Genomic DNA, 22,520 nt, shown 5'->3' with positions numbered 1-22,520 from the left:
AGGTAAAGTTTAAATGTGGACAAATAAGATGGCAGGTGCCTACCCTTTCCAAATAAACATGAAAGCAGCTGTTAAAAATATTTTTTATGGATAAAAACACATTCTTTCAAACAGTTAGGTTTCCAGTTAATAGTGTAGAAGTGGAATTTTCTAAATATAGAATAAAATCATAAAATATGAAACAAAATCATGTTTAAAAGTCATTTTATTAATCTGAATAGAAAAACTTTATTCAAGAAAAACTGCAAATATTAATTTTGTTGTTGGTTTAGTTGACAGTCTTCTTATGGCCACCACCACCCATCTATTCTGGCTCATGCTGTACTTAATACGATGACAGCATCTAAAGAGGGGGAAAAAAACAAGATATTTAATTTTCAAAAAATGCTGCATTTTAGCCCATGTACAAAAAAATCTTGTTATTGTACATCAGGGCAAGATGCGTTTTCTTTGATAGTCTAACTTGAAACATTGCATAGCCATCGGATGAAAGAACAAAGCTGTTGTGTTTACGAAGATGACAATGAGGTTCAATTAAGATCATCTACAGTGCATTCAGAAATCATACACCTTTCACTTTCAATTTTATGTTGTTGCATGATACTGTAATTGTTTAGATATTTTTACAAAGTAAAAACAGAATTTTAGAAACTTTTGCAAATGTATGAAAAAAGAAAACACATCATAGTTACATTATACATATTCAGACCCTTTGCAACAACATCTGCAATTTAGCTCAGTTGCCTCCAATTTCTCTTGAGGTTGCTGAGATGTTTCTACACCTTAAAGCGTCCTGATGAACACAAAGATTTTTTAAGGAATGTCTGCAACCAAAATGACCAGAAGCACCATTGACTTACATAGTAGGATAAAAGAATACTATGGTAGTGAATGGTGCTTCTGATCGATTTGGTTACAAATGAATCCAATACTGAATGCTTAAGTGATATTAACTTTATATTTTCAACACGCCCAAATGAGATGCTTAACAAAGCAAACACTGACAGGTTGCTTTACGTGTGGGTCAAACAGCCTTTTGTGTAGTCCCTTACCAATGAAATCGAAGATGGACTTCAGAACTTCTGGACTGTCTGTGTAAGACTTTAAACTCGCTCAGACCAGCAAGGCATCTTGTTAGCAGACATCCCGACCTGATCAAAAACTTTTGATTAGGAGATGTTATAATCCTATTTTTAATATATGTTTTACAAACTTACCACAGGTGATCTGGCAAAGCGACTTATGAAACAGCATCTTCCCAAATCTCCTCTTCAGGCTCATCTTAGCGATCATTGCATTTGATAAAGTTTGGAAAAAGAAAAAAAAAACATTTCATTAGTATAGAAATATAAATGTAATCTTGTGGTAAGAAATACAGAAAACTGTGGCCCAAGTACAACTTTTAAAGAAATTAAGAATGTTTAAATTTTTTGTCATAACACTATTCATTACCTTTTAAGGGGGAATGATTTGGGCATCTGGAAAGACACACTACTTCACCTCTCTGTATTTTATCACACGTCTTCAAATTGCATGTTTATCTGCCAACAATTTAAAACACATAATAAAATAAAAACAAGTCATAGCCCCTTTTAAAAAAAACATAAATTGTGAAATACAAAACACTGCATCTTAATTATTAGGATTAGTAGAACTTGATCTGATTACAAAACAAATATTAAATGCATTGTAAGGTTTTAGGGGAGACGCTTCACAAAAAAGAAATGGTAAATTACGGATTTCTATTACAACATGGTATCTTGGTGGTGCATTACAAGGGTAGGTGGCAGCTCATTGACAATTAAAAAAATTATGATTAAACCCATAACACATAAAGATAAGAACAAATAAATGCTGTCAAATACACCACCACAAAGACCCATTTTTTTCTGTCAATATGAAGCCTCTATAAAACTTGCATCACCATCCACTCTTAAAACTGGATTAACTTTTGTCTCTGTCTACTGAAAACAAAGTGTTTGAAATATGTAGGCCTACATACTGTAGAAGGAATAGTGGCGTACAAAAGAAATTAATTGCTGTGCTGAAAAGTAACCATTGTATCCTAAATTAGTTTCTCATATTTTCCTAATGACAATGATAAACCAGTCTTGAGAAACAAGTAGCAGGTGTTTTTAAAAAGCCACTCTCAATTCTCACCTGTGAAGTTTCTTGTGTTTGTGTGTCATTCTGTTTCTGATCTGACAACCCTTGCTGTCTGTTTCTTGTTCAATCTTGACAAAATATAAAAAAGTAAAATTAGTGCAATATTGGAAGAGAATTCTATAATGACTTTATCAGAACATGAATACATACACTTGCATACTGCATTTAAGTAAATACTGTAGAATAGCAGGGTTAACACAACATTACCTGATCCAGATGTAGTGGCTGCTGATGCATGAAAATCTCAGCATTGACAAGATCATCCTCACTTTTCTAATTTGAAGGGCTCTGATAACGAAGACATTACAAAAGAGTTATAAAAATATACTAAAAACAAGAGCATATTTGTCTAGATAACCATATTTTCTATTTCCATTAAAACTTGCTAACTATTCAACAAGCAAAATTACACCGTTACAATGTATTTCAATTCGAATAGAACATGCCAACTTACACGACATGATATTTTCGTACAAAGGAGTTAACTTAAGTGTTTCATGCCGCTTAAAATCATGGATACTGCGCGAATGACCGCAGGTGCGATCATAAGCGCAACATGTAATTGACTGATTGCCATGGAAACATGAGGGTCACGTCGACTATCTTGTCCCTTTTAATTTTATAACTGCATTTATACACATTACCCCGTCGAGAAAACCTCAGCATGATTAATATGGGATTCGACGCCCATGTTATCACGTCATCAATAAGTTTGGATTAATGTCATTAACACGAACTGCTATACGTATCCGTTATTGCGAATTCGTGAGCCATAAAACACCAACATCTCATGTAAGTTTTAACACTTTATCAGTAATATGAATTTGAGAAACTAAGCAGCTTACACTGACCGCACCGCACTCGAGCTGCTCCTCCTTACAAAAGGCTGATAGGTGTCTGTGGCGCCTGTAAGACCTCTCGGATACAAGTTACGCTGACTGAACTACGAAATCAACACTTTTCACCGAAGTTGTCCAAAAAAGCGCTTACATTTATAACTAGTTGCTTTTCTGAAGCAAAAACAACCAAGTGGTTAAGTTGATAAAAACACACCTCATATTAATTTATTAATATTCATAATAACGAAGTCCAATTTCGGCGGGAACATCCGTGGACTAGCAAATTAACTACTATAACGAATACATTCGCAACTAACAGAAAAAAAACCCGATTTGGCATCGTGCTTTTTTGTCATACCACTTTGTATATGTGAATAAAATAACGTTATGCGTTTACATTGACTTATATTTCCTTACCTCTTCTTTCTCTGAAGCATTTTCTCGTGTGATACGCAAGATCTCGAAGACAGCCGTTAAAACAGTCCAGTCTCGTGTAATCTCGCGAGATTACGTCGCTACCTGTATATTCAATTATTTGTTAAATTTTTTTTATAATGTCATCAATTTTATAAAATGAGTTTTAAATTTTTTTTCTGAATGATTCACATATTATAAAACATTATTTTATTGTCTCTCTGCAACCATTTACTTCACTGTTGTTTCAACGTTGTTTCAACGTTGAATCAACGTTGAACAAACAACTGACGTTATTTCAACCAAATTTCAACGTTGATTTTTAAGCATTTTATTAACCTTTTTCAACCGTTTACCATTCACCGTTGTTTCAACGTTGTTTCAACGTTGAACAAACAACTGACCTAATTTCAACCAAATTTCAACGTTGAAGGTCGGTCATATGCCCGCTGGGTCACAACGTGATGTAGAAAGATTAAGTGCATGCATTGAAAAAAGATAGGTATGTATTAATTAGTCTAAGTTGAGGTAAAAACATAGGAAAATATTGAAAAAGGGTGGGTTTTCCTTTAACATTACTCTCGCATCAGCTATTGTGTAAACAGTCACATTTACCCACATCACGAATGACTGCCTGCGCAAGCGCGCACCACAGCCACCATAATGAATAAGTTACTCTGGGTAACATTAGTTCAGAATTCGAGTAGTAGCCGTATATCTCGGAACTCCGGGCAGAACACCCGTGTAACGATAAGCCTAGCTAACAATCGTCCTGCTAAGTTAGCGAACATTAGTCATTTTGCTCGAAGCATAGGCAAACTTTATGCAAGGTCTACGTTTGTGCATTACTCGGCGTTGACTCGTTCCTAAAAATACAATATAAGCGGTAGCTAATACTACGGAGCCCTTCTCATGACATGGTAAAACTTTTTTTTTAAATCGTGGCCACGAATTAGCAATTCGTTACCACGAATTAGTAAATCGTGCGCACGTTTTAGTAATTCGTTCCCTCATTTAAGCTAAATCGTGCGCACGATTTAGTAATTTGTTCCCTCGTTTAAGCTAAATCGTGTGCACGTTTTAGTAATTTGTTCCCTCGATTAGGTTAAATCGTGCCCACATTTTATTAACTCGTTCCCTCGATTAAGTTAAATCGTGCCCACGTTTTATGAATAAGTGCCCAGAATTTCATTTAAACCATCGGAATAGTGACGCTTATCGCAGCTCAATGCATTAATACATTGCTATTAAGTATAAAATTTAGGGGTGACCCCGAATAGTCGAAGATTCGATGCATCGATAGGAGAAGCCTGATTCGACTACCAATCTCACAGTCCAATCGTCGCAGATGTGTTATGAAATGAGGATCATTCAATTTTAGCCGTATATGGGTTCACACATTATCTGATTTCACATATAACAGCTTTCTCACAATATACACTGTAAAAAGTAATACCTAGATCTAACTTATAAAAAGTGAGGCAAGTGACTGCATGGGAAGTTTTAGGTTGAGTCAACTTTCAACCTTTTTTAAGTATATTGAACACACTAACATTACTTAATATGAATGCAATAAAATTGAGTTGAGTTAACTAATTGTGCTAGTATCACTCAGTTAGATAAACCTTCTTTTCTTGGTACAGGTAGCGTATTTATGGTTAGTTGTTGTTTTTTATGCCGTCAGATGAGGGCTAGAAATGTTTATTCAAACAACACACCCACTCAGTTTTGTTTTGGGCAGCTGTAAAGCGCGACATACTTCAGTATGTAGTCTATGCACAAGCACCAGTCTTCTGAACAATGGTAACTACAAAACTCAAAGAAGAAACAGAAACTCTTCCAAATATCGAAGATAAATGAACATTAAACACTAACAAGTCTTTCTTTTTAGTTAAAAACAAAACAAAAAAAGTTTCAATTCAAATTTCACTCTCCAAATGCAGTCCCATGCAAAGCATGCTGGGAACTGCAAGTCCACTGCCTAGTTAGTTGTGTTTACTCAAATAATTCATGTAGTTTTAACACAAAATTAATAAGTTAATTTCTTTGTTACAAATTTAAATCGATTATAGATAATAAAATTAAGTTGAATTTACTCAATAATGTGCTCATTTAGAATTAATCAATTTATTCCATTTTTTATTTTATTTTAACTCATATTTTGATTAAAAAAACAAGAATTATTTTTTTTTAATACAGTTTACTCAATTTATTTTTTTAAAATCTACTAAGGCACAGAAACACTTTTTACAGTGTATTAATATACAGCATATTATTATAATGCTGCAAATAATATGTGAAGTAACAGCTTTCAATCAATATTTTTAAAATGCGTTAATAAATCCAACATCCCCTGTGACCGGGCTACACGGAGGTTTCTTAGTTAATAAAACATTGCCTCTTTGTTTCTACATTTAAAAGACAAAGCTGGCAATTATATTATGGCTATAGATTTCTATTCTTTCAATAATTTATTTTATTTTATTTATAAATCACTCTGGGTTATCTGATTTGATTTAACTATTTGGCTTGTGTTTTGTTTCTGTGCACTTGAGGCATTTTGAATATTTGTTCTGCACCTTGTTACTTCTGATGACCTTATTTTATTTAAAAAATGTATCTATTATAAAACGTAAATTCTGATCTAATTTAAGTCTGTAAATTTTGGATAGCTTTTCGTTGTATCAATGTTGCGATACTGCGTGGTGGCCATGCTTGCGCATGTAATTTAGCCGAACAGGCTAGGTGCTCTGCCTCTCATATTTAGGAGTTCATCAAACTAAACATTAAAAAACGGATGTTTTTCGACGGGTATAAGTTTTTAAAATGTATTTATCATACATTTTGGTTATCTTGTCAAAAGTTAAACTACAAAACAGGTAAGCCGTTATTTAAAATTTCGGTGATGAAACGGAAACTATCTGCACCGAACCTATTTCTGCCTGACTTTTCTTGTGATTTAATATTATGGTTGGTGTTCACTTTTAAATGATAGCAAAGAGATTCCTGAAATAAATAATATCATCAGGTCTTTCTGTATCTAAAGTGAATACAGAGAGGATCAAAGTCAGAGCAAGCAAACAGGTATTTCTGTGCTAAATAATAACGCATAGTGTCTATAAAATCATTAATTTCAGTGTTTTTCATGTTATAAATTAACGTTTAATGAATTGTAAATAAAGATTAGTTTTTATCATTTACAGTCACAATCACAAATTATTTGTCATTTCTCATTTGTCGGGTTTTTTTTTTTTGGTCATGACTGCTTTGACGCGCTATATCTCCAAATTAAATAAAAACACTGAATTAGCCGAGGTTTCCAAGGCAGAATCACCTTTGTTATTTTTTTAGGTTTAGTTATCAAAATGTATTTTTGTGTGATGTTCTGTAGATCTTGGCTTTAAAATGTTATGAGGAATAAATAAACAAATGTTGCCTTATATATTTTACCTTAAAAAAAATAAATATATAAATGCATCGTCAGTTTTGTCTTCGTTCATCACTTGAAAGACAGTTTTGGTCACTTTAACAGAAAGTTGTTTATGTGTGCTGCTTGTGAAAGAAAATAAAAGTTAACAATTTGTACCTGGTCTGGCCCCCTCCCAACCCATGCAGACAAACATAGATATGATTCGACTATCGGTCGACTATGGAAAGATTCGACAATTCTGATTCAAATACGTAAATCCTTAGTCGAGGACACCCCTAAAAGATGCACACATTATTCATGAACACGTTCATCTCTGGCCTGGCTCTGTTATGTAATAGCTGATTGACAGGTGCGCAACTCCGTCTTTCGAACAGGTATAATTTTGTATAGTTACTCATTTAGGAAAAGTATCCATGATTTAATGATTTTATTATTATTATGAAAATGTTTTTTTTTTTTTGCAGATTGATTACGATTTGTATACCCTAGTTCAAATACAAGACCTTTTTTTTTTTACCACGGAGGGCCGGTGGTATACGGAATTTCCCGATAGATTTTTTGGTCCCACTCCGCCCCTGACTGTATTAATGCGTTAGGCGTCACATTAATGTCCCTACTTTTTAATGGCCTACTGTGCACAAATTAATAAAACCGTATAAGACCCAAGGTGTATGAATTTGATCCTTACATAGCACTGTATCATGAGCCAGTTAATGTCCCAATATGTTTTTTAATTCTGTGCAGGAATAAATAAAACGAACTATGTGACTTATTAATAAAGTGATTTTGCATTAAGCGTCATGTTAATGTCGGTTGTGTTAAGTTTTTTTTAATTCTGCACAGGAATTAATAAAACTGTATATGAAGTTTGGCTCATTAATAAGGTATATAGATCAATCTTGATCTTTACATACTGTATTTATGCGTTAAGCGTCATGTTAATGCCCCGATGGTTTATTTTTTATTATTCCGAGCAGGAATGAATAAAACGGTTTAAGACCCAAGATGTATGAATTTGATTCTTATATAGCACTGTATCGATGCGTTAGCTCACGTTATGTCCCAATATTTTTTATGAAATTCTGGGAAGGAGTTAATAAAACTGTATATATACACGAGCCTAAGGTGTATGAATTTTATTAGGGGTGTCCTCGACTAAGGATTTACGTATTTGAATCAGAATTGTCGAATCTTTCCATAGTCGACCGATAGTCGAATCATATCTATGTTTGTCTGCATGGGTTGGGAGGGGGCCAGACCAGGTACAAATTGTTAACTTTTATTTTCTTTCACAAGCAGCACACATAAACAACTTTCTGTTAAAGTGACCAAAACTGTCTTTCAAGTGATGAACGAAGACAAAACTGACGATGCATTTATATATTTATTTTTTTTAAGGTAAAATATATAAGGCAACATTTGTTTATTTATTCCTCATAACATTTTAAAGCCAAGATCTACAGAACATCACACAAAAATACATTTTGATAACTAAACCTAAAAAAATAACAAAGGTGATTCTGCCTTGGAAACCTCGGCTAATTCAGTGTTTTTATTTAATTTGGAGATATAGCGCGTCAAAGCAGTCATGACCAAAAAAAAAAAAACCCGACAAATGAGAAATGACAAATAATTTGTGATTGTGACTGTAAATGATAAAAACTAATCTTTATTTACAATTCATTAAACGTTAATTTATAACATGAAAAACACTGAAATTAATGATTTTATAGACACTATGCGTTATTATTTAGCACAGAAATACCTGTTTGCTTGCTCTGACTTTGATCCTCTCTGTATTCACTTTAGATACAGAAAGACCTGATGATATTATTTATTTCAGGAATCTCTTTGCTATCATTTAAAAGTGAACACCAACCATAATATTAAATCACAAGAAAAGTCAGGCAGAAATAGGTTCGGTGCAGATAGTTTCCGTTTCATCACCGAAATTTTAAATAACGGCTTACCTGTTTTGTAGTTTAACTTTTGACAAGATAACCAAAATGTATGATAAATACATTTTAAAAACTTATACCCGTCGAAAAACATCCGTTTTTTAATGTTTAGTTTGATGAACTCCTAAATATGAGAGGCAGAGCACCTAGCCTGTTCGGCTAAATTACATGCGCAAGCATGGCCACCACGCAGTATCGCAACATTGATACAACGAAAAGCTATCCAAAATTTACAGACTTAAATTAGATCAGAATTTACGTTTTATAATAGATACATTTTTTAAATAAAATAAGGTCATCAGAAGTAACAAGGTGCAGAACAAATATTCAAAATGCCTCAAGTGCACAGAAACAAAACACAAGCCAAATAGTTAAATCAAATCAGATAACCCAGAGTGATTTATAAATAAAATAAAATAAATTATTGAAAGAATAGAAATCTATAGCCATAATATAATTGCCAGCTTTGTCTTTTAAATGTAGAAACAAAGAGGCAATGTTTTATTAACTAAGAAACCTCCGTGTAGCCCAGTCACAGGGGATGTTGGATTTATTAACGCATTTTAAAAATATTTATTGAAAGCTGTTACTTCACATATTATTTGCAGCATTATAATAATATGCTGTATATTAATATATTGTGAGAAAGCTGTTATATGTAAAATCAGATAATGTGTGAACCCATATACGGCTAAAATTGAATGATCCTCATTTCATAACACATCTGCGACGATTGGACTGTGAGATTGGTAGTCGAATCAGGCTTCTCATATCGATGCATCGAATCTTCGACTATTCGGGGTCACCCCTAGCATCTTTGAATAACTTTAAATATAATTTTTGTCATATAAAGTTTTGATAGATTTTTCTTTATTAGTACTGTTATTATACAGTTTTTTCCACTGTTATTGTTCATTTACCTCAGAGTTTATTTCAGTTATTTTGCTGTTTTTCCGGTAATAATAATACAATTTACATGCCAATCCTGCTTCCTTGTCTTTTTATTAATTTCATTATGCTGTTATTTGAAGTTATGTGGATATTTATTGCCATATAAGACGTTCATTGCCGTTATATACTCTCGACTAATATTTAAATCATATGCGGAATAATGTGTGCATCTTTGAATAACTGTAATAATACAGTTCCTTTGAAAATAATTTTTGTCAAAGTTTTGAGAAATAATAATGTTGTGAGGATATTGCCATATTGCAGTTGAATACTCTCGTTTATAATATGAAAATCACTTAGTAGAAAATATATAATGTGATACTGCAAAGTTACCCTTCTTATTTGTATTTATTATATAGCCATATGGAGACAAACCTTTGCAAATGTGCTGATTTGATCCATTCATGTACTGACCACCAAGCTAGAGATTTTAAACATCCTTAATCCACACTTTCTATCAAATAGTCTATCTGCTTGATGGATCAATCCGACCGCATATGTACTGCAATAAACAAGCATTCATCGGCGCGGCTTTTCATCAAGGCTATGCCATTTGGGGAGGAGCCGTTCAATGATCCCCATATATTTTTAAAAATCCCTATGGTTGGACCTGCCGAACAGGTTGAGCACTTTTATGTTAAGCAAAGAGGCTGCACAGTTTGACCAGCGATGCTAATGCATGCTATTGCATTAAATACAGTAAAAGATTAAAATCACTATTAATAAGTCATATACATATTCTGTTTTATGTATTCCTGCCCATATATTGTCCCAACATATTGGGACATTACCGTGACGCAGTAATTAATTAAACTAAATAATTCAGGGGCTTAAATATCACTAAAATAAAATAACTTAATAAAATCTCTTTATGTCACTTGGGTGATTTTTTAGTTGGACAAACCAAAATATATGACAAAATTAATTACTGCGTCACGTTAATGTCCCAATATGTTTTTTAATTCTGTGCAGGAATATGTGACTTATTAATAAAGTGATTTTGATCTTAAAAGCATTGTATTTAATGCATTAGCATGCATTAAGCGTCATGTTAATGTCCTAAAGGTTGTGTTAAGGTTTTTTTTTATTCTGCACAGGAATTAATAAAACTGTATATGAAGTATGGCTCATTAATAAGGTATATAGATTAATCTTGATCTTTAAATAGCACTGTATTTATGCGTTAAGGGTCATGTTAATTTCCCGATTATTGTTTTTTTATTATTCCGGGCAGAAATGAATAAAACGGTTTAAGACCCAAGATGTATGAATTTGATCCTTATATAGCACTGTATCAATGCGTTAGCTCAGGTTATGTCCCAATATATTTTATGAAATTCTGTGAAGGAGTTAATAAACTGTATATATACAGGAGCCATAAGGTGTATGAATTTGATACTTAATAGCAATGTATTAATGCATTGAGCTGCAATAAGCGTCACTATTCCGATGATTTTAATGAAATTCTTGGCAGGAATTTATAAAACTGCATTAAGTATGCGTCATTTATAATGGCTAGAGTGAATTTTATCTTGTTAGCGTTGTGTTAATGTCCAGATGGTTTAAATTAAATTCTTGGCACTAATTCATAAAACGTGGCCACGATTTAACTTAATCGAGGGAACTAGTTAATAAAACGTGGGCACAATTTAGCTTAAACGAGGGAATGAATTACTAAAACGTGCGCACGATTTAGCTTAAACGAGGGAACGAATTACTAAATCGTGCGCACGATTTAGCTTAAACAAGGGAACGAATTACTAAAACGTGCGCACGATTTAATAATTCGTGGTAACGAATTGCTAATTCGTGGCCACGATTTAAAAAAAAAGTTTTACCATGTCATCAGAAGGGCTCGGTATAATGCTAATTAAATCAAGCAAACAAATAGTAGTCGTTTTTGGTCCAAAAAAGTTGACTTACCTCAAATAAGATGGTTCCTTCACGTTAAAAGTGTCCATCAGACTCGCGCGGTAGCCAGGTGTGTCTCATCCAAAGGACCGCGCTGTCTTCAAGATTCTGAAGGAAGTGCTAAGATTCTGATTGGCCCAGAGGAAAGCATGCTAAGATTCCGATTGGCCCAGAGAAATGTAAAGTATAAGAATGATCCAATAATGTTTGGCAATTCTAGCCCGCATGGCATTCAGATAAAGGGCAGCCTTCCGACCCCCCCCCCCACACCTAAAAAAAACCTCTCCGGTTCTATGCGATTCACGTGAATGACCCAATTGACCAAAAAAACGGCGATTGTCGCCGAAAAGCGACAAGTTTGCAGGTCTGCCAAATATGTAGTGTGAGTAGAGTAAAAAGTACCTGTCCTAAAATCGTCTCAAAGTGAGTTGAAAAGTAATCATGAGTGAGTATAATGAATGACTATGAATGTTAAAACAACTGTAAGACAGCACCCTGCAACAAAAATCATTTCATATATTCCATCATTTTTATGATTATATTACTGTAATAAAACATTTTTTTTATAATATAGTTATTTGCAATATGCCCACATGAAAATTTACTGTAGTATGATTTAGTATTTACTATAAAACAGTGTTAAAAGTGATTTTGAACCTTATATATTACAGTATTTTCTATTGTTTATCAGCTGATATTCACTATTATTAATACTATCAAATACATCTACTACTGCTACTGGAGATTACCATTTTAAATCACACATTTGCCTCACATAACGTATTGACAGAGATAGTGAATTAAAGTACTTGTAGATAAACATCTGTGCCCGGTTGCATGAAACTCCTTAAGTGAGGGTTTCCCTGAGGGAGAAAAAATCCCTGAGGTAAGGGATTTATTTAAGAGCGTTGCAACAAAGGTCTTAACTGTCACCCTTACCTAATGCCTGGCTCACACCACAGGATAATCGGGCCGAATTTACCCCGATTTTCCCCTCCCGAGAATCCGAGGGAAAATCGGGCAACGGACCTTGATCGGCTCCGAAGTTCGGCCCAGATTATCCTGTAATGTGAGACGTTTAAAAATCTAAATTTACACCTTCCGATATGCTCTCAAGCAAATCGGGGCCGCCCCGATCTTATCAAACATGTTTGATATTTAGGATTTTAAATCCGCATAATTACGTCATACTTTCACAATAATCATTGAGAGACGGAGATGATTGTCAGCTTTCGGGACCGCGAAACAAGCTGCTGTACGGGTAGACAGCGCAGCCGGACTCATTCCGCCACAACTGCAGCTCGTTGGGGCAGACAGACTATTTAAAATATAGAAATTAATTCCTTGCTTGATTCACGTTGTCATAAACATTAGGCTATCTAAAATATCCTAAAAACAACAGAACATGATGATGGTCAGTCACATCACGCACCTGCAGCTATTATGTGTATAGAGGAAATGTAATAAAATAAATAGGCATACACGAAATAAGTTGCACTTAAATAATTAGCTTATTAACAAAATGAATTTAAAATGATATGACGATTTTCAGTTCTTTTTTGTGACGCGCTCCACAAACGCACAGAACCCGATGGGGCAGCCGGCAGAAAGCGCATCATGTTTTAAATATTACTTTACAGACGCACAAAGTTTTTATCTGTATGACCATGTAACCATAAAAGTAATTTAAGGTCATCATGCATGCATTGCTGTTCAGTGTTCACCGGCATGTAGGATATGTACTAACAAACATTATCACGCCATTAGTTGTTCGAAATATAAATGATCCGCTTGAGCCTCACCCAAGTGCAGCACTGATTGCTGAAATACCGCACACTTGAGAATCTAATGCGCCTCATATCGACACTTACAACGTTTCACATTAAATGACATATTTGTCCAAAACCATTGGTAATGTAAATACCGAATTAAACACTAGACCCTACACTGCAAGATAAAATAGAATAGAATAGAAACTTTACTGTCATTATAAAACTATAATAAAATTTGTTTATAAGCTCTCAAAGACCAGCAGCCTCAGAAGAATAAACAACAAAAATAGAATCCACATAGTATATAGCTACAAAATAATATCACTGCAGAGTAGTATATATACAGTGGAATTAAATAATGCAAACAACAGTGCAAAACAAGTTTAACCAAGCATCAGTCATTTAATGCTTAGCCTACAATAATATTCTTGTTAGGAAGGAACAGGAAAACAGAGCATTAATAGAAATAGCCTAGATCACTTATAATAACTCTTAAATGTGCAAAAAATAATGATATATAGGCTAGCCAATTATATTAAAAATATGTTTTTAAATAGATGTATTTAAATTTAAATAAATCTTGCATAAGGATTAGACTTAGACTTGGTGCTATACAGTATGCATTCAAACACTGCCTGCATAACACATCCTTAAAACATATCATGATTGTTGCCTCATAAACAAGAGCTGAGGAGGAGAAATCGCCTAGGTTTCAAAAAGAAAGCTGCTACTTTGTAAATATTAAAAAAGAAATCATAATAAATGTGTCATAATCTTCACTTTATATACTCTTCTCCTGAGGTGAAGTGAAGTGCTTGCTCTGGCAAGATAATCCTAATAATATCCTGTAGTGTGTGATGCACTAGGATTTTAAATTCCTGTAGTGTGAGCATGTTTAAGATTTTAGAGAAGAATATCTGACAAGATTCTCTTTATGTGTGTGCTGCAACCAGATTTCAAAATCTGCCAGGATTTTAAAAATCCTGTAGTGTGAGCCAGGCATTAGTGTTGATACTAAGTATTTTACGATAGTCTCTGCCAAAACACGGCAGCGGAGAAGCAGTTGCTACGGTTACAAAATCTCACAGCGTAAACAAATCAACGCACGCAGCTCAACAGACGGCGAATTTGTGTACAATGAAACATCGCAAATAACAGACTGTAAAGTGCCGCATGCATGAATACTCAAAGTAATTCAAACTGGAAACACTTTATTTTGACGGACGATCAAACCGCCATTCTTCTGATAAATGCGCATCACTTTTCTCTAGGGATTATTTCGATTGTTAGAAATGCGCGTTTGTGCTTCATTTTCTTAAAAAAAAACCATAAAATCAGCCATCGCGTGTGACGTTAAGGGACCTGTTTTAGTCCCTTAAGTTTTTAAGGGAAAATGGGACTTAAGGACTTTGTAGCAACGCATAGCAGAACTTAAGGTAATACTTTAGCATTCAAGGGTAAATACTTATTGACAGCCTTAAGGTTCACTTAAGGGTTTTTCTTGCAACCCATTTTTTATTAAGGGTACCCTTAACCTTATATTTAAGGGATTTCTTAGCTTAAGGACTTTCATGCAACCGGGCACAGGCCAATAATTTAATCTTGAGGTGCCATATGCATACATGTATAAATACATTTCGTCTCAAATTCATTTTTAAACATTTCTTGATTCCACAGCAAATACATAGATCAATTTTCCCTTTATCGTTCCAATGCTTACAGTATGGAGGGCACATTATATAAATACAGTGTGTGTGTGTGAATAAATCATTGTAAAGCTATTCATAAGTTGTGGCATCTGTGAAAGTTTCCATACCATTTCAACATTTCAACTCTTTTTCAGTAATTTATTTAATAGAGATTTATGCAGAGATCTGGGTAAATGGCATCCTTTATTCTGCAACAGCAACAGATTCAAAGCACAGAAAAGTTTGCAAAACTATTTTATTTACAAGTCAAAATGGCTCAAAAGCGACCACAGTTTATGCTCATGCAGACCGTGGACATTTTATTGTAGTGCGTTGATGTGGCGTGAGGAGCCGACAGAGAACCGCTTTCCTCCTCTGCATAGAAGACAAGATAGATGAGATCTTATGGAGCTTATTACACACCAGAGGCGTCCTCACTGTCTGATGTCCACAAACAGACACCAGTGATATATGACATGAACGTGTGGATTTCTGATGCCAATTCCTGTATTGGCACTACATCATAAGGCTTTAAGCACTATGATACAAGGCAAATTGACTGCAGCCTTAAAGATCTGCATTACATGCTATTAAACATGGCTAACCGAGTGTCCTCAGACAGATTAAAGCTGAAACACTGAAATGAGCATTCTTATGAAAGAAACAAGATGCTGATCTACATTATTCATTTCAAGCACACGTTGAACAGTTCACCAAAATCTAAATTCTCATTTACTCATAATGTAGGTCTACTTTGAATGACTTTCTTTCTTTCATGAGAAACAAGAATTGTGCATTTACTTCTATATACCAAAATATGGACAATGGTCCCTCAAGAGTCCAGAAAACGTACCACTAAAGTCTTCTGGATATACACAATACCAACATATTATTAATGTATCCACAATAAATGATTAGATTCCCAATTGAATTTTAACGTGGCCAGATTCATCACAGCACTTGTAAATCATCAAATGCTGTTTGATTCTCGCATGTCTTAAAAATGATCACAAGGCACATTTGACGGTTTTGAACTGAACACAAGCATAGATAAGATTTAATAAGGCCAAGATTTCCAGTCTGTATGGCAATATTGTATGAATTCAGAAGACCTGGACTATAACACCAACTTTGATAGTGATTTGTAGGCTTTTCTGGAGCTTGACAGCCACAGTCTCCACTCTTTCATTATTTGTTTCATCAATCTTTTGAAGTTCCCATTTTACGATCCACAGAAGAAAGAAAGTCATACAAGTTTGGGGTGAGAAAATTACAGGACTTTATATTTATCGCATGAAGCAGCGGGTAATGTGGGAAATTGATACAATTAAAATGTAAAGCAAAACGTAAAATGCTGTTTGCTCTCGCTTATTATCAAATATGTACACTTTCAACTACATACTACAACACGTTAAAAATATCAGAAGACCTTTGAGAACTTCACCCCCCTTAGAGCCACGACCCGACCCATCTCACAGTGCAGCAGTTCAATACAGCTCTGTAACATCTGCAACCCTATGAATATTCAGTGTACTTTCAGAGAACAGGAAATGAGAGAGAATGAGGACAGGAATGCTGGATCAGAAATAAACGTAAATGAAGAAACTGGGAGTGTGGAGTGAAGGAAAGCAGCAGCAGCTATCAGCCGGCCAGTTTGCTAGCCACCAGAGAGGGTTTCCTCTGCGGCAGGTCCTGAGGGGTGGGGATGTGGTCTCCGGTGATCTCTGCCTTCTCGGTTTGTGCCGCAGGAAGCTGCTTGTTCTTTATTTTGGCCTTTGCCATGTTGTAGTCGCCCGAGTCAAAGTACTTTGGCTGGGGAAAAGCAATGAGAAAGAATGTGTTGGTACGTAAAGTAAATCTGTGCAGACCAAGTAAGAAACCATTAGATGATGTTTATACATGTTCATGTCACAGGGGTGGAAAGAAACAATAGTTGTGTTTCCATTAATCTTCAAAATGTGAAAATTAAAAATCTGGGGGGGAAAATTTGGTCATCAATTTTACAAATTGTTTTCCGCTTTTATGCAATTTGAAGGGAATATAACTCATAACTACTAAGGAAACATATCTGCGTAGCCCCGACAAAACATTGCACAACGTTTTTAAACAGAAACGGTGATGCGTTGAACACCCTGTTCTGATGTCGCAAGAGTTACAACTACGACAGCTGAGAAGGCCATTGAATAATTTTCAGAGCCTGATGAAATCGATACTTGTTTAATACTGCAAAATACGCTAATATGTTGCAGTCCATTCCCTGCCGTCCAGAATAAAGAGAACATCCCAACTTCGACCCATTGTGCGAGCTGTATTTTTAGTACTGTCACTGAGTGGTATATTTACATGTTGCTGGTGATTGGCCTGACATTTTAAAAAACCAAGAGAAAACGCATCTCAAACTCATTGCACACCATTTCAAGGAAACATGTCGTTCAACCTAGGGGTGTAACGAAAAACCCTGACATACTCTAATATACTGTCCCATATTGATACTGAATCGCAAAGGCGATATTTTGCACGACAACACTTTCATATAATAAACTTTCATGAGTTTCTGTCATTTATAACATGCATTTGAAAAAACCATAACACTGTGACAATTAATCGTGTTTGCCATTAAAAAGACCGGTCCTGAAATCGATTCTGAATTGCAAGGCTACATGTACTATGGCATTTTGGTAAGTAGGAAGTCCTTATCAATCTAAAGACTCGTTTATAGCGTGCATTTAAAAAAGCAACACTCGTTAAACAAAACCATTTCAAAATATTCTTTATCTTCATGAAAATACCTGAAACCATTTTAAATACAGCGATATAAATATTCTTATAGACCAGTGTTCTATACATCCAACCCTGGAGAGCCGATGCCCTGCAGAGTTTAGCTCCAACCTTAAAGTCGCAATGAAATTGAAATGAAAAACTATATATGTATTTTTAATAGTGTGGTATTATTAACAAATGACTTATCTGTGAGCTTCATTATTTTGTAAAAATTCGTGTGTGCTCATAATCTTTAATCAAAAATGCAAATCTCCTCCCCTCCTCAAAACGATCTCTCTTCACTTCCGGTCAAAAGTATGGCAGGTGGGCGGGGTCCGGGAGAAGATCGCAGTGATTAGCAATTAGCAACACGACCCAACTTCAAACGATCCAATCAGATCTCGATGGACAAATTCAAATCCAGCCCTGCCTTATTTCATCTCAAAAGCCGTTTCATTCGGATATACGTCACCACGGGGAAAATAAGGCAATCGTTACTTCCGTTTCATGGCGACTTTAATCAAACACACCTGAGCAAGCTAATCAGTGTCTTCATGATCACTAGAAAATCACAGGTAGGTGTGTTTGATTAAGGTTGGAGATAAACTTTGCAGGGCATCGGCTTTCCAAGGTTGGATGTGAAGAACAGTGGCTGTTTCTCAATGTCAAGGAAGGATCCTCGGAAGCCAGAATTTCGAGGATGCTACGTCATCGACGTCCGTCGAAGGACTGTTCCAATGTCGAGGATCCTCGGAATTTCAGCCAAGGACTGAGTCCTTCATTCGAGAAATATCCCATATACAGGAAAGGATGCATTGGTGTATCCTTCGCACGCTGAAATCACCCATAATCCTATGCGCGCAGCACCGAAAGCACACCTTTCAATCACGCAATGACTTGCACTTGCTAGCCTGTTCCATTTAACGTGTTCTCTGAATGCTTAAAAGGAGCCTCGCCTAGCCTCTGAAGGAAGTCAGGGCTCCAGACTGCCCCCAAATGGTGGCATTTTGCCCCTAAAATTTGAGAGTGTGCCACTGAATTTTACATCCAGTCGCACATGTGCAACCAGTAAATTTGACCTTTTTTTCCAAAAGTGCACAATAAAATGTGTCACTGAATTTGAAAAAACACATTGTACTTTCTGCATCTATCATTAAAGTATTTATTAGTAATACAGTAGAAATGTAGCATGTTGATTTACGGTGTGTGCCCCTAAATTTTCTGGTTGCGCCCCTAAAATTTTCAGTTGGGGGCCACTGTGCTCCTAGTGAAAAAAGTTAGTCTGGAGCCCTGGAAGTGACTTGTAAGGACTAGTCCTGCCAAGGAAGTATCCTTGACAACGAGAAACGGCCACTGTTATAGACATTTCCTGTAATAGTGTTTGTAATGCTACTTCTTCTGTGGCACAAATGGAGTTTCTGCACGAGAGCGCCCTCTGTCTGTCGGATGTGCCGGGATTTCACCGTAATTCAGAAAAATTCATTAATTGACAGCCCTAATAAACCGTTGCGCACTGGTTTAAGCTTTAACGTGGCCCAGGTGTTTTCATTTTCAGGTCACCTGACATGCATAAAAGTCACATGATGATTCTCTAAAGACCCAAAATTGTGTACTTTAACCTCGCAGAAAGCTTGAATAACATGACAATTAAAAATAATAGCTAATGCTGTGGATGTGATATAAATACACCTACCAACATCTGTCGTCATGATTTTTCGAATGACTTATCGCGCAAGAAAAAAGTATGTTCGAGTTGCATAGCGACTCATTATATTTAAAGGTATTGCGGAGGATTTTCTTTTTCCGGGTGGATCATCAAGACTATTGGTCCTCCTAGTTGTCAATCTGTTGCCCAATTGCATTTTTTTTTAAAGTGGAGAAGGCGGTTCTTTTCTAAAATTCGAGAAAATCCTCTGCTACACCTTTAATCGAAAATTCGTCGTTTCGTAATGGTTTTTTTTCCAAATCCATGTTTAAAAATAATCGCAAAGCTAGACCTTCTAAATATATAAACAAATCCTGGAATGCTAACCCTGAGTTTACAAATGCACAATGTCAAACGTGGAAGTGCAGACAAAACATTTTTTTTTTTAACTATTCCATCATCTCTACTTGGAAACTGAATAGACTATAGTACTATATAGAATACAGCTAAATAAAAACTATACAACGGCAATTGTAGATCCCAGTCAGTCATTTTGATTAAATATTTTAAATATTCTGAAACATTGTGTCTATAAAAATATTCAGACCTTACGGTGTCTTATTATGACTCGCATGATACTGTGAAGATCTCTGTTACAGCTATGAGCATTCGTATTACAAAATTACGTTTTTATTTCTGATCCCAATGCATGATTTAATAGCATACATATAAAGTAAGAGAGAAAAAGAGAGAGAGTCTCACCCCCTTCTGCAGTCTTTTCCTGAGCAAATCAGATCCTCCGGGTTTATTGCCCAGGTGAGGGTATTTGGCCTTTAGTTTGGCTTCCTCCTGTTTTTCTGGACAGTTCCTATTCTCCTCATCCTTAGTGAACACACAACACAATGTTTACAATAAAACATATCTCAATACTGAAATCACAAATCAAGTACTCGTATGATAACCTACACCTCTTAAATCTACTTGCAAATGAATGTCATTGCTGATATATTATAAACTGCACAGAGAAACTACTGAAAATACATATTGGAAATATTGTTTTGTCATCATTATTGGTAAGATTAACTATATGGGACGATGATGCGGTATTCAACTGTGTTCCTTCAAAATGTCACCATGATTTCTGTAAAGTTATATGCATACTGTATGTATATGCATACTCTCTTCTGATGTCTATACACACATTCTGAAGAAGTTGAATGATTTGTTATATTAAAAGATTTAAAGGACTTTACTATTGTGCTTCTCATACAGTTAGCATCACTTGCTAACAGCTAGCTAACACCATCGTCATAACCCAATGCAAAAGAAAACAAACCATCGGCAACACTATAATCCATTATAACTCAACAAATACATGTGTGTACATCTGCCAGCTTACTTAATAAAGCTAGTTATTGCTGAGATTTAATGCTAAAATCGCTAAATATTATGAATGAGGCCTTTATACACCAGTGAACAGCAGGACAGATTAAAATCACATTACAACACACTGATCGGTCAGTAACAGAGGTAACCATTACGTTATCAGTAACATTGCAGCAGGTTTTAATAAAGGTATCGGCTTTTATTCGATGTGTTTTTATGCTTTATGTCGATATGTTTTTCTTAGAGTCTGTAAATACAGTTACGTTATGTAGCGGAAAAGCCCAAATGTGACTCAATGCAGAGGTTTGATTTAATAATCTTCATATCTACTTACTTTCTGCTCCTCCACATTCGTCTCCTCAAGCTTTGTGTCCTCCATTTCTGCGGAAACACTCACTTTTTGTGGATTTATTGGTGTAGAAATGAAAGCGTGAGCCTTCAGTCTGCCCCTGTGAATGCAAGTGCCCGCCTACGAATGTACAAGTGCTACTACGGCGAAGGATTGTCTCATGAATATTTAATAAGTGTCATGAATATTAAGTACGTAAGGAGCGTAAACTGGGCGGAGCAGAATGCTTATGTTCTTACTTGATGCTCAGGCATGATGTGATTAATGAATATACAAAAGCTTGACTGTATGTCCCATAATTCAGTGGTTTTCAAACGTTTTCGGCGTGCGGCCCACCTTGGGTGCGGTGCATGCCTTCATGCCCCCCCCCACAAAGAAAATGTATTACATTAAACATTACAAAACTTAAAATTGTAAAACATATTTAATTACACAACGTAGTGCTGTTAGTAGCCTTATATAAGATATCTTTCTGAGTTTTAATTACACAGAATTTATGATAAATTAATGTATTTTATAAAATGTCATTAAAATGCCCCCCACCCCCCCCACCCCAGTTAAAGAACCACTGCCATAATGGATTTATTTGTATGATATTGACAATCTAATCTTTCTGCTGGGTTTTAGCTATCAATAGTTATTTTTAAACAATCCTGTAGATACCGCCTCCAAAGTTCAGACCGCATGTTAAGATAGTCATGAAATTAGTCATGAAGTCATTAATCTCTCCTGTGATCCTTTTAACACCATGTTAACGCGCCTCTCCAAGTGTTTAATGGTTTCAAAAACCATGATGTGTTTTGGTGAAGAGCACAATGGTGACCAATTTAATTTGAGGCAGGCACGTTTGATTCCCAAATTGTTTTAGGGCCCTGTCTAAAACTTTGAATCAAATTATCATGGTGCCATCTAGTGGACTTTCATGAATAACAAGTATGAACAAAATGTACACTCATAATGGCATAGATAAAAAAATATAGCAAGGCGCACAAATATTAGGAAAAAATATATATATATATCAAGGAATAAAATGGAATAAACAGGGGTCATTCATCCTCTAAGATATAAAAGTCTCTTATCAGTCTAATAAATTTACAAGCCTATAATTTAAAGATGGAAAATAGCTATAAAGAAAAATAGTTTTTAAACAGAGAACATGAATGTTAGATGAAAATAAAACATGATAATGCATTTAATTATTGTAACCGTAGGCTAACACACAGTTAAAAATAAAGAATGAGAACCATTAGG

The 22,520-nt window shown here is 35.2% G+C and overlaps 1 protein-coding gene and 1 long non-coding RNA gene across 6 annotated transcripts; both read right to left on the bottom strand.

Moving 5' to 3' along the window:
* Window positions 1–254: 254 nt before the first annotated feature.
* On the bottom strand, window positions 255–3,560 carry LOC135746404 (uncharacterized). 5 transcript variants are annotated; one of them, XR_010531541.2, is made up of 8 exons: window positions 3,012–3,394; window positions 2,374–2,454; window positions 2,161–2,234; window positions 1,453–1,541; window positions 1,218–1,281; window positions 1,053–1,151; window positions 693–793; window positions 255–343 (listed from the first exon to the last, which is right to left on the bottom strand). It is a non-coding gene; the product is annotated as an uncharacterized lncRNA (long non-coding RNA). The 5 variants fall into 5 exon arrangements; XR_010531540.1 differs by lacking the exons at window positions 693–793; window positions 3,012–3,394 and adding an exon at window positions 3,423–3,560; XR_010531539.2 differs by lacking the exon at window positions 693–793 and having other exon boundaries at window positions 3,018–3,386.
* Window positions 3,561–15,367: 11,807 nt separating this feature from the next.
* Window positions 15,368–21,411, bottom strand: arpp19a (cAMP-regulated phosphoprotein 19a). The gene is made up of 3 exons (XM_065265068.2): window positions 21,255–21,411; window positions 20,297–20,416; window positions 15,368–16,941 (listed from the first exon to the last, which is right to left on the bottom strand). The coding sequence occupies exons 1-3, from the start codon at window positions 21,297–21,299 to the stop codon at window positions 16,771–16,773; spliced, it is 336 nt and encodes a 111-aa protein (XP_065121140.1). The 5' UTR covers window positions 21,300–21,411; the 3' UTR covers window positions 15,368–16,770.
* Between the last annotated feature and the right edge of the window lie 1,109 nt (window positions 21,412–22,520).

The sequence above is a fragment of the Paramisgurnus dabryanus genome, chromosome 9 (genome assembly GCF_030506205.2).
Source record: "Paramisgurnus dabryanus chromosome 9, PD_genome_1.1, whole genome shotgun sequence".
Taxonomy (NCBI): domain Eukaryota; kingdom Metazoa; phylum Chordata; class Actinopteri; order Cypriniformes; family Cobitidae; genus Paramisgurnus; species Paramisgurnus dabryanus.
The sequence above is the reverse complement of the archived record's forward strand: the minus strand, read 5'-3'. Positions and strand labels throughout refer to the sequence as shown.